The sequence below is a fragment of the Pithys albifrons genome, chromosome 3, assembly GCF_047495875.1.
Source record: "Pithys albifrons albifrons isolate INPA30051 chromosome 3, PitAlb_v1, whole genome shotgun sequence".
NCBI classification, from domain to species: Eukaryota; Metazoa; Chordata; class Aves; order Passeriformes; family Thamnophilidae; genus Pithys; species Pithys albifrons.
The window spans coordinates 13,575,846-13,591,363 of NC_092460.1; the positions used below are offsets into that span (position 1 = coordinate 13,575,846).

Genomic DNA, 15,518 nt, shown 5'->3' on the forward strand with positions numbered 1-15,518 from the left:
GTAATTGTGTCGCTCTGAACTCTTGTGGTAAAGGCAAGAATTGCTTCAGTTTAAATGTATCTCAAGTTGTTTCTCTACCTTGATCAAAACAAGTAGGATGGGAGATCTTAAGTCAGACTTGAGACTTTCCTGAGAGTTATTTTATGTGCTTGAGAATTAGGGGTAGTGTGGGGACTTAGAGCTTGCTTTCTTTTCTCTCTACTTATTAACTGGATTTTCAGTCTCATTGATGCCAGTGTGACCTCTTGAAGAACGAGGTGTGTTCACCAGCATACCTTGGCAGGTGGCCAAATCCCTGCACACCTTTCACCTGGAGGCATTTCTTAATTGCTGTCACTCATTATTTCAGATTCTCCCCTGATGGACGATTGATAGTGTCATCCAGTGATGATAAAACTGTCAAACTGTGGGATAAGACCAGCAGAGAATGTATACACACCTTCTGTGAGCATGGGGGGTGAGTACCTAAATGGGGGTGCCTGCTTTGTGAGGGGCAGAGATCCTTGTCCTGGCACTCCTAAAACTGCTTAAAAAGCACCTGTTACAAAAGCAGCCAGTGTGGTGTGAGGTGTAAATGAAACTTCCAGAATTTGCAGACCACTTTGGGACTCCTCCAAGTTGAAACTGGGAGGGTTATATTTCAGGAACTGTCCAGCACATCAAGCCTCAGTTTCATTGTGCTTATTTATTTTTGCAGATGCTTAAGTACTTTATTTCTTCCTCTCGTTATGTTAAGATCTTTTGTTTTGCTCTGAGTTGACATAAGTTACAAGTGCAAAAGTCTTCTGGCTTGGATACTTTGTTTCATCCTCAAATTTTTAAATAACATGGTTACTAAAAAACTGACTTTGTATTCAGAAAAACAGCTGTTGAATTTGGAACGTTGAGCCACAGCAGAAGATCATTTGTCCGGAAACATAAAACAAGTCCTTAGAGAACTGAGAAACTTCCTATTTCCTTGTTTCATTGATTTTTTTGAAATACATAGTTCTTGCCAGCTAATATACAGTGATAGTAAAACAAATTCAGACAATGTTATTTTTTCCAGTGCTCTTAACAATGTGGCATATCCAATCAATCTGTTGAAATATCTCAACTTCTTCAGCGTTTATTACAAGGATACTCCAAGGGTAATTAATTTTATCCAGTTTGTTGGGTATGTTGAGTGAGGAGTTACAAGATACCCTTAACTGAAGGTTCTGAAGGGTTTATTTTACAGATGGGCTCAGAATAAAAATTGATTGCATTCAGTTCCAGAAAGAAATCTGGCCTCAGCCTGGCTACCTTCCAAGTGGCAATATATGATTTCAGGACAAATTCAATAAGTTCCATCTTAAAATTGATTAATAGAATCCAAATACCTGCTTGGTCTTGTACACATGGCTCTGGAAATAATGTTAATTTAATAGAAGACATATATTATGCAAACATTAAATGAACACTTTAAGGTGTTGTTGTGACAGTTGGATCCATCAGATTTCAGCAGACTTGTCTGCAGCTCCTACACCTGCAGTGCAAATTGTTGGTGTGGTGTGCTTAGATAGATCCTGCATTCTGCTTGGGGTCAGAGGAAAGGGCTGGAAAGAAATTCAGCAAAATAAATTTTACAATCATCTCAGTGTTCAATGAGTCATAATGTAGCTTCCCTTCTTGAACAGGCTTTTTTGATCTTTAGCAGGAGCTGAATGTGAACAGTTGGGTTTCGTTGCCCTTTGCAGGTTTGTGAATCACGTGGATTTCCATCCCGGTGGGACGTGCATCGCTGCGGCCGGGACAGACAGCACGGTCAAGCTGTGGGACATCAGGATGAACAGGCTGCTCCAGCACTATCAAGGCAAGTTAACACCTTTCTGAAGCTGAACCTTTCCATGCATTGATATCAGTTACTCTGAAGTCCAAGGTCCATTTCTTCATCACCTGCTGCTTTTTCCACAAGGCACTGGGTTAGGCCTGGCAGCAAAGCCTTTTTTCCACCAGACTTCATGCTTTGCTTTGTGTTACCTCCAGGACTGATTCTGAACCTGCCCCATGTTGCAGGTGGACATGGGTGTTACCTGTGTTGCTGTTTGGCTCACACTGGCTGTTCTTGAGAAGGTGGTGTGCAGTAAACAAGATGTGGCCCTTGCCTCTGAATAAGCCCATAGGATGTCATGTATTCTAGCAAATCAAAATGCTGGGTTCTTTTATGAGAAAATTAGGAAAAATTAACAAAAACGGAAAATCAAATCAATCAATTGCAATTCTGTGCCATGATCCATGTTTCACAGAAGCACAGAATATGCCAAGTTGGAATGGACCCACAAGGATCATTGAGTTCCAACCCTTACCGTGTACAGGGCCCTCCTCAAGAGTCACAATGTGTGCCTGAAAGTATCATCCAGATGCTTCTTGAGCTCTGTCAGGCTTGGTGCTGTGACCACTGCTCTGGGGACCCTGTTCCAAAACCCAGCCACCCTCTGGGTAAAGAACCTTTTCCTAGTACCCAACCTAAATCTCCCCTGACACAGTTCCAGCCATTTCCTGGGTGCTGTCCCTGGTGCCCACAGAGCAGAGATCAGTGCCTGCCCCTCTTCCCTTCCCAAGGATGTTGTACCTGCAATGTTGTCTCCCTTCAGTCTCCTCTTGTCCAGGCTGGACAGACCAAGTGCCCTCAGGCAATTCTCATACGTCTTTTCCTCAAGGCCCTTCGCCAGAATGTTTGGTTTTCAGCTTCCAGAATTAGCTTTGACCAGTTTACAACTTGTCCAGTTTGTCTTTTCCATGGAGTAGATAGCTTTGATATCTAGGAGTCTCAATGTTTGGAGTTTTTTTCCTGTTACCTTCCAAATGACATCTCCTCCCATTGCCTGTCCTTGTCCAGCTGATCAGTGCTGCTGTTTGGTAGAAATGGATAGGAGAACAGTGCTTTCCCATCCCTGCAAGCTTCTTTGAGATTGACTGACCTGTTCTGTGAGCCTAAAGGTGGCTTTTCTTTCCTTTACTAATAACAATCTTTAAGGCTGCTGTGGTATTTTGAAATTGATCCATTCTCAAGCACTGTTTCCAGTGTTGATAGTTTATTAAACCCAATTTTTCTAACTTTTCCTGAGGACTGTTTCTGGTGTGCTCATAAAGCAGATGAGGGACACGAGTCTGGAGCTTGGTGTGTTGTTTCTGCCATCCACATCAGCTACTGTGGATTCCTCACAGCTTTGGTTATTCTTATGGATCACAGTCACTCCCAGTGCTATGATAGTTAACAAAATCTGATAAAAATCAGACCTTTTGAGGACTGTTGTTCCAGTTTACCAGTATTGAGTGTACAATCTCAGTGATGAATTCTGAACTGTGATTCTTTGTGCAGTAGGTATTGTTAACTTGTGGCCCATATCAGAACTTGGAAATGCCTTTCTGAAGTCCTGTTGCTAAAATCAGTAGCGTGTTTAAATACTTGGGCAGTGTCAGGTTGTCCTTTAACCTACTTTATCAGCTTTTCAATGGTGGCAAGATCTGCAGTGCATGTTTCCAGCCACAGTATATGTAACTTGGCTCAAAAACCATCTCTTCCTGCTTTCCACTTATTGCTGTTAAATTGTCTCAATCTGATGTGGTTTAGGTTTGGCTGCCAGGTCTATTTTTTCTTGGAATTACCATTTCCCCGGTATCCCACCCTTACTGAATGACATTTTAGTGTGACACTCTTGCTATTGAAGTGATCATTTCCTTTTGTGAGTGTTATTTTTAACAGCTACTGTGTAAATCTGAATTGTGTGTTAAACTGTGAACTAAAAATAGTCATGGAAGCTGAAGAAACCTGAAGTTGCAGAGATGGCTGTTTGCAGACTCTTCGTGCCCCTGTGGCACAGACTGAGGTGTTGTAATGTGTCGTGGAGATGTTTATAAATCCCACTGTTCTGAGGGTTTATACCTGTCCTCGTGGGTAAATCTGATGCAGTTTTGTGGCTGCCAGCCCAGCCCCACTAGGTGGCACTTCTGCCTTCAGGACGTGCTGGTGCTACCCGGTTCAAGGGTGTCCATTTTAAAGATGGAGTTGTGTGGACGAGTTCACAGATAAGTGGCCTCCCCTCAGGCTCCTGCCTCTCCAGTTTGGGCTGGTTTCCAGCACCGATTAGTCTTTTAGCAGTGTTGCTCTCCTTGCCAGGACTTGTTCCAGCTGTGACATTTGTAAATGGAAGTTGGAATTGGAGAGCGAGCTGCAAAACCTTTTGTGTTTTTCTTTTAGCCAAGTGCAGTATGCTCTGACTGTGTTTGCTGTACAGTAGAACAGACAGATGGTTTATTCCATCCTCTGCTTGGCACTAAACTCTTTTGTACAGTAAATTTTGTACAGCCCTTACAAAAATGGCCAGTGTTTATTGCCTGACATTTTTTCCCTGTCCAGAGTTGTGTGTGGGAGGACCTCTGTAGCAGGTCTATGAAAACAGCTCTAATGTGGTTTTTTGTTGCTGTTTGAAAAGAATATTTAGTACTTTTATCCAGTTTGGATGAGGCTGAGGGTAGTTACCTGTTCAGGAGGGACTGTGCCTGTGTCAATCAATCCTAATTTGTCTTCTCACTGGTGGTTGGTTACGAAGGCCTGCATTTCCTAATTACATAAAAGTAGTATTTTGAGACTTGGGACAGTGATGTGCAGTCACTACAGGCTGGCAGGACTTGATTTTAGTTGTTAATCCCACTGTAAGTCTCTTAAAAGTCTGTTCTGTTGTTCAGACTTGGCTGGCAGAAGGGTGGCCTTGTAGCAACAAGTCCCTGGGAGGTGTCACCTCATGCTGCACTGGGTTTATTGTTTACAACATGAGGCTGCAGAATGTGTTGGCAAGTTTTTGGAGAGATGATGTGAATGGGTCTGGTGGGAGGTATGAGCTGGTTTGGCAGAAGAGAAATGAGATTTTCTCTGAGCTTACAACAGCAAAGAGCTCCTTGGGCACAGAGACTGTGACTGCTCACAGAGCCACAGTCCGTGTGGCTTCTTTCCATTATGGAAAGGGTTTTTTGAGAAGCTGGAAATTATTCACTGTCTGGAACTTGGAAGATACATATCATTAACTTTGTCTATTTCTGGTGTGATTCCTTTCAGGACTTGCCTTGGTTTACAAGATACATTTGCCTTTATCTGAATATAGACACTAATGGGGTGGGAAATATTGCAAGTCAGAATAAAATTTTCAAGGGAGGAAAGCATTTATCACTGTGTGAGAAAAAACTCCACACAGACCTTTCTCTCCTTTAATACAGAGTGTAATAGAGGCTGGGGAAGTAGAGGAAGACCCAGTTGTGTGATAGAGGGAATACTCAGCGACAAAAATAACTGTTCACCTGTGTTAAGGTTTTCTTCTGTGTTTTTTTAATAGTTCAGGTCAAGAGGAGTTATGAGCTTAAGCTGGGGTATGAATTTAAGAAGAAAACTTAAGCTGAGGTTTATAGTGTTCCCAAAAGTTTCAAACTAGAGGCATTCTGTTTTACAGTTGGGTAAGATTATTTCAGATACCTACTTCAAATCCACAGCTGCATAAAACAATATATGGCTCTAATGTCTTTAAAAATACGTTTTAAGGGAGTTTTTAACATGCAGTATGGACTTAAAATGCACAGGAGATTCTCAGCAGACTATAAATTTAATTGGGTATGATGTATTAGGAGTAATAGATTTGAGACACCAGAACATTTGGAGGGCATATAGGATAATTAAGAGTAATTGGATGGTTAAATCCTTCCTCAAGCATAGCCTTAATGTTCTGTAATGTCACATACGCTCAGAAAGCTGTGCATATGTAAAGTACTGCTTGTTCTCGTAAATAAATATGTTCAATAGCCAGTTTTGTGAAAGTTCGGGGAGGGAAAAATAGCCAAAAATCAGATGTTTAATGTCAAACTTAAGTGAAGTTCATTGTAAGTTTTTTCCTAGAACATTTTCTTTAGCTCTTTTCAAAATAACTCTTGGGCTTCATCCTCGTGCAGGGAGGATTGCTTTATTGGATCTTCACACTCTTGATAGTTTGTTTCTTCGTTCTTGTTTTAAATATTTGGTGAGACAAATTGGATATCTGAAGAAATAATACTTATATTGGACCATTTTCAAGTTGCTGGTTCTTATTTCCTACTTTTTCTTAAACCCAGTCTTGGCTGGAGTCAGATAGTAAACCAAAAGAACCTGTGCAATGTCAGCTCTGTATGTCTTTCATTGTAATTTCAGTAATCTCAATTACTAGCATATAATCTGGAATGATTTGGAGTGAGAACAGCAGCTTCACAGTAGGAAAATATGACAGTATCCAGTGCTGTCACAGAATCCTCCTGCTGACTTGCACATATAGTACATTCTGGGCTATACTCGAAGCTTTTGTAGCATTAAATCTCCCAGAATAATTGGCAAAGCTTCCTTTTTCCTTTCAGTAAAGTAGAGCCTATTTTTACAAGAATTGAGTACTGTTCTTGTTCTCCAGTGCTTTGAAAAGCTTTTGTGGAACGTTTTCCCCATGATAATTTTCCTGTTAAACTTTATAACAGAAAATTGGAATGTGCTTGTGCTTTTTTTGTTCTTATGCCTTGGGCTTATGTAAACTGGTTTTGGTGACTATTATATATGTTTTTTCCATCCTTAGTGCACAGCTCTGTGGTCAACAGTCTTTCCTTTCACCCCTCTGGAAACTATCTGGTTACTGCTTCCAATGATTCAACTCTTAAAATTCTGGACTTGCTAGAAGGAAGACTCCTGTACACTCTGCACAGTCACCAGGTGAGGCAAAGCCTTTCATACAGGGATGTACAAACTCACAACAAACTGGGCAAATCTGTCCTTGAGGCTTTCACTCTTTGTGACCAAAAATTTTTTGAAAACTTGTATAAAATTACAGTTATATTACTGCTGATAGTCACAGAATCATAGAATGGATTGGGTTGGAAAAGACCTCCGAGATCATCAAGTCCAACCCTTGGTCCAACTCCACTCCCTTTACCAAATCATGGCACTCAGTGCCACGGCCAAGCTCAGTTGAAAAATCTCTAGGGATGGGGAATCCACCCCCTCTCTGGGCAGCCCATTCCAATGCCTGAGCACTGTCTCTGGAAAGAATTTTTTTTCTGCTCTCCAACTTCAATTTCCCCTGGCAGAGCTTGAGCCCGTGCCCCCTTGTCCTATTGCTGAGTGCCTGAGAGAAGAGACCAACCCCCACCTGGCCAGAACTTCCCTTCAGGCAGTTCCAGACAGTGCTGAGGTCCCCTCTGAGCCTCCTCTTCTCCAGGCTAAACACCCCCAGCTCCCTCAGCCTCTCCCCACAGCACTTGTGCTCCAGTCCCTTCTCCAGCCTCGTTGCTCTTCTCTGACCTCACTGTTTTGAAGGGAAGGCCTATGGGGAGGGAAGGAAGTGAGGCAGGAATGGAGAGAAGGAGAAAGCAACACCAAAACTGAGCTTCAATATTGAGGATTCAGGTCTGGCAGAAGGAGCTCAGTCAGAGCAGCTCCCCAGACTCTGACCCTGGCTCTGTCACACACTCTCTCTAGTGCTGCAAACACCACCTGGCTCCCTGACACAGGTGTTGTGAAGATAAATGCTGTTCACCTGGCAGGAGACTTGAGGACAGTAGCGGTAAAATAGAGGAAATCTATTTTGGGATGTGATTTGGGGACATGTTTTCATCTTAATGGACTGAATTAAATAATTGAAGATGATAAATGCTGCTGGTTGGTTAAATTTAACTGATTGTCCTATTATTATTGTGCTTCTGGGTATGTTGCTTGTAAGGTTAATTGTATGAGCACTGTGAGCTTTCTTTCTGAATCTTTAGTGAAATAAATAGAGTAATTTCATTGTCAGTGCTGAGTGGGGTGTAAAAAAGCAGGCCTGCCATAAAGGCTTCCTTTCCAAAGGGACAAAGCGAACAAAAATTCTTAATCCACTTGTGTCTCTTTTAAAGTGGGGCTGTGTTTTAAAGCATAAATCTATCTGGGTAAAATCACAGCCTGAAGGTTTTGAGGGTGATGAGGATGGTTCTGGGCAATAGTTGTAGCTGTGTAAGCTGTAAAACTGGTAGTTCTGGCTTTTTGTGGCTTTAGTGACTGCCTTGTCTGATGTCAAAAAAGGTCAAGTGTGTTCTGTAACTTCTCTTTAGCTATACATTAATAAACTTTTCTCCTTTTCTGTAATATTAATGGAAAGTAGGACAACCTCATACTTAAATCTTTTCATGAAGCAGAGCTTTGATTAAAACTGACCAAAGGGTTCAAATGCTAAAAGGGGGGAGGTAAAAAATGCTGGTTATCCTGACACATAAGCCTTGTATAGAACTTCTCTTACTTTGAAAACTGGACTAAGTGGATACTCCTGTCATGGGCTGCAACATTTGTGTTGTCTTAATCTTGTTGTAATTCTATCTTGTGTTAATCTGCTAAGTGAGTTCTTGGAAAGCAGCTTCCTGGAAAAGGGTAAGTGTGGAAGGACAGTGCATCCTTTCACCTTTCCTGCTTCCCTTGGGAGGGGTTGTTCCTTGTTACTGTTCAGCAGGAGCCTGAACCTGCTTTCCATTTTTCTCCTGCTGCTCCTCACTGACTGCAGTGGCACAAAAAATGCATTTAGCTCTGAATGAGAGTCCAAAACTGATTATGATGATGGAGGTCTTCACAATTAGACACTGGAAAGTCCCTCTAGGCTAATGCTGTAATTAACTTGAGGATCATCTGTTCAAAAATGGAGTTCAAGCTCCGTGTTTTTCCTCTCTGTTGCTTCAGATCTGTAGGACAGTGTTGGCCACTCTCCTGGGCACCTGACTGACACTGGAGAAGCTTTACCATTGGCACAGGTGAAGGGGCTGCCATTGTGGGATTGCAGCTCCTTCAGTTTGGAAACAATACAAGTATCAAAGTGGCTGGTAGAGCTTTCTGGTTATCCTTAAGGTTATTGCAGTGAGGTGGCTGTGGAGCCAGGCCTGGCATAGCCCTGAATGGCATTCACAGACTGTTCTGGGTTGGAAGGGACCCACAAGGATCATCGAGTCCAACTCTGAAGTCAGTGGCCCACACAGGGGATTGAACCCATGACCTTGGCATTATTATAAACAAATTTTAACCAACTGAGCTACTCTCAGGGTCCTTCTGTGGCATGTGCTGTGTTGTTGTGAATTGGTTCTTTTACTGCCTGATTTAACAGATTCCTTTTCAGTAAAAGATATGGCAGCCTGTGGTTCATTCACAGGAAGCAGCTAGCAGTGACTGAGCCCTGCTTTCAGCAGGAGCTGCCAAGGTGTATTCCAGCCTGTTCTGCTCATAGTTAAATCCAGGCTACTTAATACTGAGGGATTTTTGCCCCCTCTGTTACCACTGTGATTTGTGCTAAAAATGAAGTGGGTGTGGATCTCTTTGGTCATTAAGTAGATTTGCCTTTTTAAGTGAGGGCTGTGGGTTAGTTACCAAACGAACAGCCTGTTCTGAAGATGTTCCCGAGTTGTGCCTGTGTGTGGTTGAACATGCTGGTTGACACTTTGTTCCTACTGGCAGCTGTTACATTGTTCTGGGAAGGCTCCATGCAAGTGGACACTTGACGGAAAAAAACCTTAAGGTCCTTTAGACATTCTTTGACGCAACTGCCGGAGTGCCAGGAATTTGTTAGCAGCTGATTAGCTGTAGTTTACATGGGGAGGTTGGCCAAGTTTACATTGCTGTCTTTGACTGAAGTGTGGCTGGCTCCTTGCAGCAGGAGGATCATTAGAGAGAGTCGGAGTTTGCAGCTCACAGCTGACATCCTGCAGCCACAAAGTGTCATCCTGATTGTGCTGCATCTTTGGGTTCTGGAGTGCTTCAAGCTGTGAAGTGCTCCTGTCTAACTCCAGACAAATGAAACACTGGGTTGGTATGTAAGTCCACCTGTGGTGCTGAATGGTTGGTGAGGAACAGAATGTTTTGGTGCTCCGAAGTCACGTCCGGAGAGTTGCTAGAGGAGAGCAGGTATGTACACCCAGCTTGTCTGCCCTTTGGAGTGGTTTGATTAGAGCATTTCCAGACTGTCTTCCTCAGTGGGAGTGGAAGTTCAGAGTAAATATTTAGAAAACATCTCATGGTTGTGTTTATAAATAGGAAGACAGAAAATGCAAAGTTAAATTCTCTAAGCAACCTTGACTTGAACTATGAAGTAGCTGCATTTTACCTACCTGGGTGACATAAGTGCTCTCTGCTTTGTTGGCTGACTAATGAGCAGAGTTCCTGAGCAGGTGCAGAGGAAACAAATGTGCTCCTTCACTGTCTGCTGCCAGCTCTGCATAGGTGGCATTAAACATCAGTGCAGGCCTGTCCTCTCTGAAGGGTTAAAGGACATCTCAGGGCTGCACAGAAGTCGAACAGCAAAGAGAGACAAAGGTGTGTCACAAACACGCAGTTGACTTTAGGTTGGCATTTCTGAGTCTTAAAAACAAATGCGTGCTCTGTTCTTGCCTTTTTTTATAAAAAGTTTTATAAACTGAAGCTTTCATTAATTAAAACTACAGAAGATTCAATTTTAAGATGCCAGTATAATTTTTCCTTGCGTTAACTGTAGCCCTTACTCCCTGGTGAAGGAGGGGGCAGGTGCAGGCAGGACAGTCTTGCTCTGTGTAGTAATATAGGAACTTTTCAAAGCCCAGTGGACTGAGAATCCTTGTGACTTCATGTCAGAGTTATTCTGCGTGAAAACATCCCTTGTTGCCATTGCCATCTCTGTTCCCTGTGCTTTTTTCCTTGGTTCCCTTTCCATCTCCCTTTTCCTCCTTTGTTACCACTCTCATTGTGCAGTTTCTAGGAATCTGCCTTTCTTATCTAAATATTTTTCTTTTCCTTAATTTTGGAGGTGTGAATTGTTTCCACAGTCCATGTAACTTTCCATTCCATCCCTACTTGAGGACAATACTCAGCTCTGGCTTCCACCTCTTGATTTTTCCAATGTGCCAATAGAAGACATAGGTGAAAATCACAGCAACCAGCATCTTGTCTCAGGCTTTCTGTGTTCTTTGGCACTTGTATGCATTTATGCAATTTCTTACTTTTGTGGTTTTCTAATTGTCTTGATCACTTATTCTGTGCACCTTTTCCTCCTCTACCCTCTGTCATGTCAGTGTCCCTCTGCCCAAATGTGACCTGCGACCTTCTGCTGTGCGTGAAGCAGCTGAAAGCGTTGTCAGCAGTGGCAGTGACTGCTCTGTTTATTATTATTTCTTTATGCAACTGATGATGCCATGCCTGGGATCCCAGTGCACTGATTGCTGCTCGATTTGCTTCTCAAGCCTTGTCTCCTCTACTATCTCCTTTTGCTCTTTTTTTCCAGGACAGTTTGACTGGTTCATATCTTCCCACTTCTACATCTCCTTTTGTTGCAGTGGAAGAGCAAGCTCCCCTTTAATTCAACTATTTGCATCCTCTAAATGTGCCTTGTTCCAGTTCTTGGCCCCTTCCCTGCTCTCTTACCTGACTCTTCTCTACTATGCATTAGTTTCTCCCAGGATTAAAAAAAAAACATTAAAAATCTACTGGCATCTTTGATACCACTTGTCTCTCCAGCTTCCTTCCTCACTGCCTCTCCTTTCATAGTGCAGACAGTGCATCATTAAACTACTCTCCTCTGCTTTGTTCCTGGACCTTCTCCAGCCTGGTTCTTGTTTCTTCTGTTATGCTGAAGCCAAAATGTTAGCTCTGTTTCCAGCTGAAGCCTGGAAGTCTGGCCTCTCTTGACTGTTGGTGTTGGCCCTGCTGTTGCTGCAGTGATGTGCCTTCTGTGCCCAGCAGCTCTGTGGGGAGGAAAGGGTGTTCAGGAGGGATTTCTGTGATTGTCCACTCATTATTTTTGAATGCTGCACATTAATCTGCTGCTCCAGGCATATTTCCATTTCTCCAAGCTGGACTCTTTGCTTTTTCCTTAAGTATTTATTTCAGAAAGATCTATTTTTAGCTCTCTCCTTGAAAACTTTGTGTTCAGGGATGCTATTTCTGTTGTCCTATGTCACCCCTGTATCAGTTGTTCCTGATGGTGGGGCTTGGTCTCTTCTCCCAGGCACTCAGCAAGAGGACAAGGGGGCACGGGCTCAAGCTCTGCCAGGGGAAATTGAAGTTGGAGAGCAGAAAAAAATTTCTTACAGAGAGAGCAATGAGGCATTGGAATGGGCTGTCCAGAGAGGGGGTGGATTCCCCATCCCTGGAGGTTTTTCAACTGAGCTTCGCCATGGCACTGAGTGCCATGATCTGGTAAAGGGACTGGAGTTGGAGCAAGGGTTGGACTTGATGATCTCGGAGGTCTTTTCCAACCCAATCCATTCTCACTCCGTGTTGTAATCTGTGTCCTGGCTTTGGGTCCCATCTCTGGGTGATTAGTGCATTCCAGCCATTCAGAGTAGTTCTGAACATCTGTTTTGAAGGCCAGACTTAATGTTTTATGTAAGCTCATCACCCTGTGAATTGCTAGGGCAATAAAGGCCTTGTGATCACTGGCTTCCTTCTGCAGAAAGTGGGAAAACAGGAGAAGGTGTAATCTCCATCTCTGGGGACTGGTCTGCATGTAGATTTTGTAGCATTCTGGGCCTCACCTTTGTTACCTCTGGATGCAGCTCAGAGTGGGCTGTCACCTGGTGTCTCAGCTGCCATGGCATGCAGACTTGCCTGGATTGTGTTCACTGGGAATGCTGCAAAGGACCAGGTTCAAGCTGGTTATTCCTTCTGTGTGCCTTCCTTTTTCTTTACGGTTTCTTTGCTGCTCCGGTGTTGGAGAAAGTTTTGCTTTTCAAGGCTCTCTGGGACTTACCTCCCACCTTGCCTTGTGCTCTTTCACTAGAGGAGGTGACATGAGTATTAATTAGCTGCAATGGTTCTTCTCACTCAACAATTCCAGTGGATGAATTTTTGCTTTCTTCTGTACTCCCCCTCAAACTTTCTGCAAAGCTGTCGTTATTATCTCAAACTCTGTCTGACATACACGCAAGCTTGAGAGTCATCATGTTACTGACCTTCTGAGGGCTGAATAGAAATGTTCCTTACTTCTTGTGTGGTGTGTCTTGTTGTCCAACTGCTTCATTTCTGCAGCTTTCTGTTTAGTGTCAGGCAGAAAGCTGCAGGAGTTTGGGATTGGTGCTCACAGCTTGTGCAGAGCACTGTGGACAGTGGAGAGGCAGACTGGGAATTCTGAACCTCCAGGAGATACTGACAGAAGGCCATTGTATCCTGCTACAGAAAGAGGAACTGAGTGATCCTTCAGAGGGCTGCTTCATCCCACAAGTTCTAGTTATGTGGGAAATAAGCTTAAAATTCTCTGTATAACCTCTACAGAAGAATGTGCAACTGCTACTTTTAATGCAAGGAGGAAAAAAAGAAGGAAGATTTGAATTCTTCAGTGTCTAACCACTTGCCTGTTGTCCAGGACAGCATCAGAAATCTCTGCTGTGCTCACCTGGGACAAATGGAATTTAGGCTGTCTAATAACTGGCAAGTGTAGCTTTTTATTCTTGGTGTTTATATTAAATTGCAAGAGTATTTGGCAAACTATGTTGCTACAGCAAACCTGTTATATCTGGGAAGAGTTCTGTGAGTGGATGTAGCAGGAATACTTTTCACTTAATTCATGTCAACAAATCTGTAGAGGATGTTGTGTCTATAGACTTGTTTGTTCCCTTTTTTTTCAATTTATAAAGGCACATTCACTCTTTGATATCATTTTCTATTTTGGGAGGAGTATGTTCTGTTGAACTTTTTTTCCCTTAAGAATGCCATGACTTTGGAGTCAGTTCATTGCCTGTTTTGATGTGATTTGTGTTGTGCTAGATTTTGTCTAAATAGACTGAAATATTTAGACTGATAAAAATATTTTTGGGAAACATTGCCCTTCTCCAATGTTCCTCACTTGTGCTTCTTCCTGAACACTTTATCTTAATTTTTTTCTACCCTCCTAGCTCTGGTTTATTATTGTCACAGTGCAGCTTCTGTAGCCTGGAGGAATATTCACCACCACAGTTTTCTAGCTATGTAGTTGTTTCTGCCCTTTCTTCCTGGTTATTTTGCTTTTGCAGTTTTTTTAGAGCTTCCATTCCTGACAGTGAGGCTGGAGATCTGAAATGCTGGGAAGGGTGGGTGGCAATAAAGGCAGAGACTCAGCTGATTGATGGCAGTGTCTTTGATTTGAAATTCCTAACCCAGTTATTGCTGTGTCACTTGAACAGGCTTAGTCACACTCATGAGTGCACGTGCATTTTGAGATTGCTGCTACTAGAACATTTCTGGTGAGCTCTCTTGAGTGAGGTGATGCTACTGGAAAACCTCAAAATGTTTTCAAATCACTGCAGGTGAAATGATAATATGAGAATACCTTGATGTGTTTGAAGGAAACTAAAACCCTTCACACTGGGAGTGACCACATCAAGGCTCTGGTTTTGCTGGCATTACCTTGTGCCTGTTGTTTGGAAGCCCCCAGGGCTGTGGGACACAGGCTGCAGTGAGAGCTGGGTGCTTATCCCAGATGGAATCTTTTTGTGCATTTGTCTGCTTTCAAGATTTGTAACACTGAGTTCACTTTTACAAAGGAGAGGAAGAAGGGAAACCAGAGTCAAACTGGATGTGAGATTTCCATGTGATGCTCATTGGGAAGATGTGGACCCTTAACAGAATAGTCTCTCCTTACATCTTGTTAGTGAGAAGCTTCTTACTTGAAACCTTCTGAGATACATGATCTCACTTGAAAGAGGATCACTCTGCTTGTGACGGGAGTGATATGATTGTGTGGTGGAGTTTTCTGGTGGTTATTGTTGCTTTTTTGTTTGTGTTTTTGGTGTTTGTTTTTGGGATCTCCCATCCTCCCCAGCTTGTCAGCACCATTGGAAGTCCTCATTCCGGCCTCTGCCTGTTTCAGCTTGGGACATTCTGCAAAGGCATGTGTTCAGCAGCTGACAGACCTCCTTGATCTGGGTTCTCAGCTGTTTATTCTCAGCAGAACAGTTTGTCTGTTGTGCCTGTGCTCAAACACATGTAACCATTTCCCAGCTCTGTTTAACTGCGTCTCGGAGCACCTGGCCCATCCTTCCCCTGTGCCTCCTTCTGTGTGCTTGCTGAGGGGCTGACACACATCCAGGTGGGTGTGTGGGGTAAGCTGTGTGCTCAGCACTCAGCAGCATTTGAAACTTCTCAGAACTGACTGTGTGAGGTTTCTTCAGAATGCAAGTGCTTCTGCTGTGGGGATGATCGTGGGTGCATCAACTCTGGCATTGTCAAACTCAGCCCCCAAGGCTCACACCCCCATGTTCTTTCCCCCCTCTGTGTGTGTTTTTCCCCTGAGGTTTTTTCTCTGTATCCCCTGGGTTTCCTTCTCCACCCTGGACTTGAGCCTCTCCCATCCCTGCCTTCCTAATGCTGTCCTCAGATGTGCTGCCCAATCCCCTCCAAACCCCGCCCCTATCGGGACCCCTGTAATCCAGACCCCAGCTGGAAGTAAAGTGCTTCCACCATGTTCACCAAACCTGTGTGTGTGTGAATTATCTCGGGTCCCCATCTTGGTCCTGAGATGGCATCCCTTCTGTACAACTAA

The 15,518-nt window shown here is 43.3% G+C and overlaps 1 protein-coding gene across 3 annotated transcripts in view; it reads left to right on the plus strand.

The window, feature by feature from the left end:
* The window catches only part of POC1A (POC1 centriolar protein A), a 49,156-nt gene that overhangs the window by 5,614 nt on the left and 28,024 nt on the right, over nt 1–15,518 (plus strand). For all 3 annotated transcript variants that reach the window (XM_071550518.1, XM_071550519.1, XM_071550520.1), the window contains exons 5-7: nt 350–457; nt 1,719–1,834; nt 6,603–6,736. In XM_071550518.1, coding sequence (XP_071406619.1) covers nt 350–457; nt 1,719–1,834; nt 6,603–6,736 — 358 coding nt within the window. The remainder of the gene's footprint in view (nt 1–349; nt 458–1,718; nt 1,835–6,602; nt 6,737–15,518) is intronic.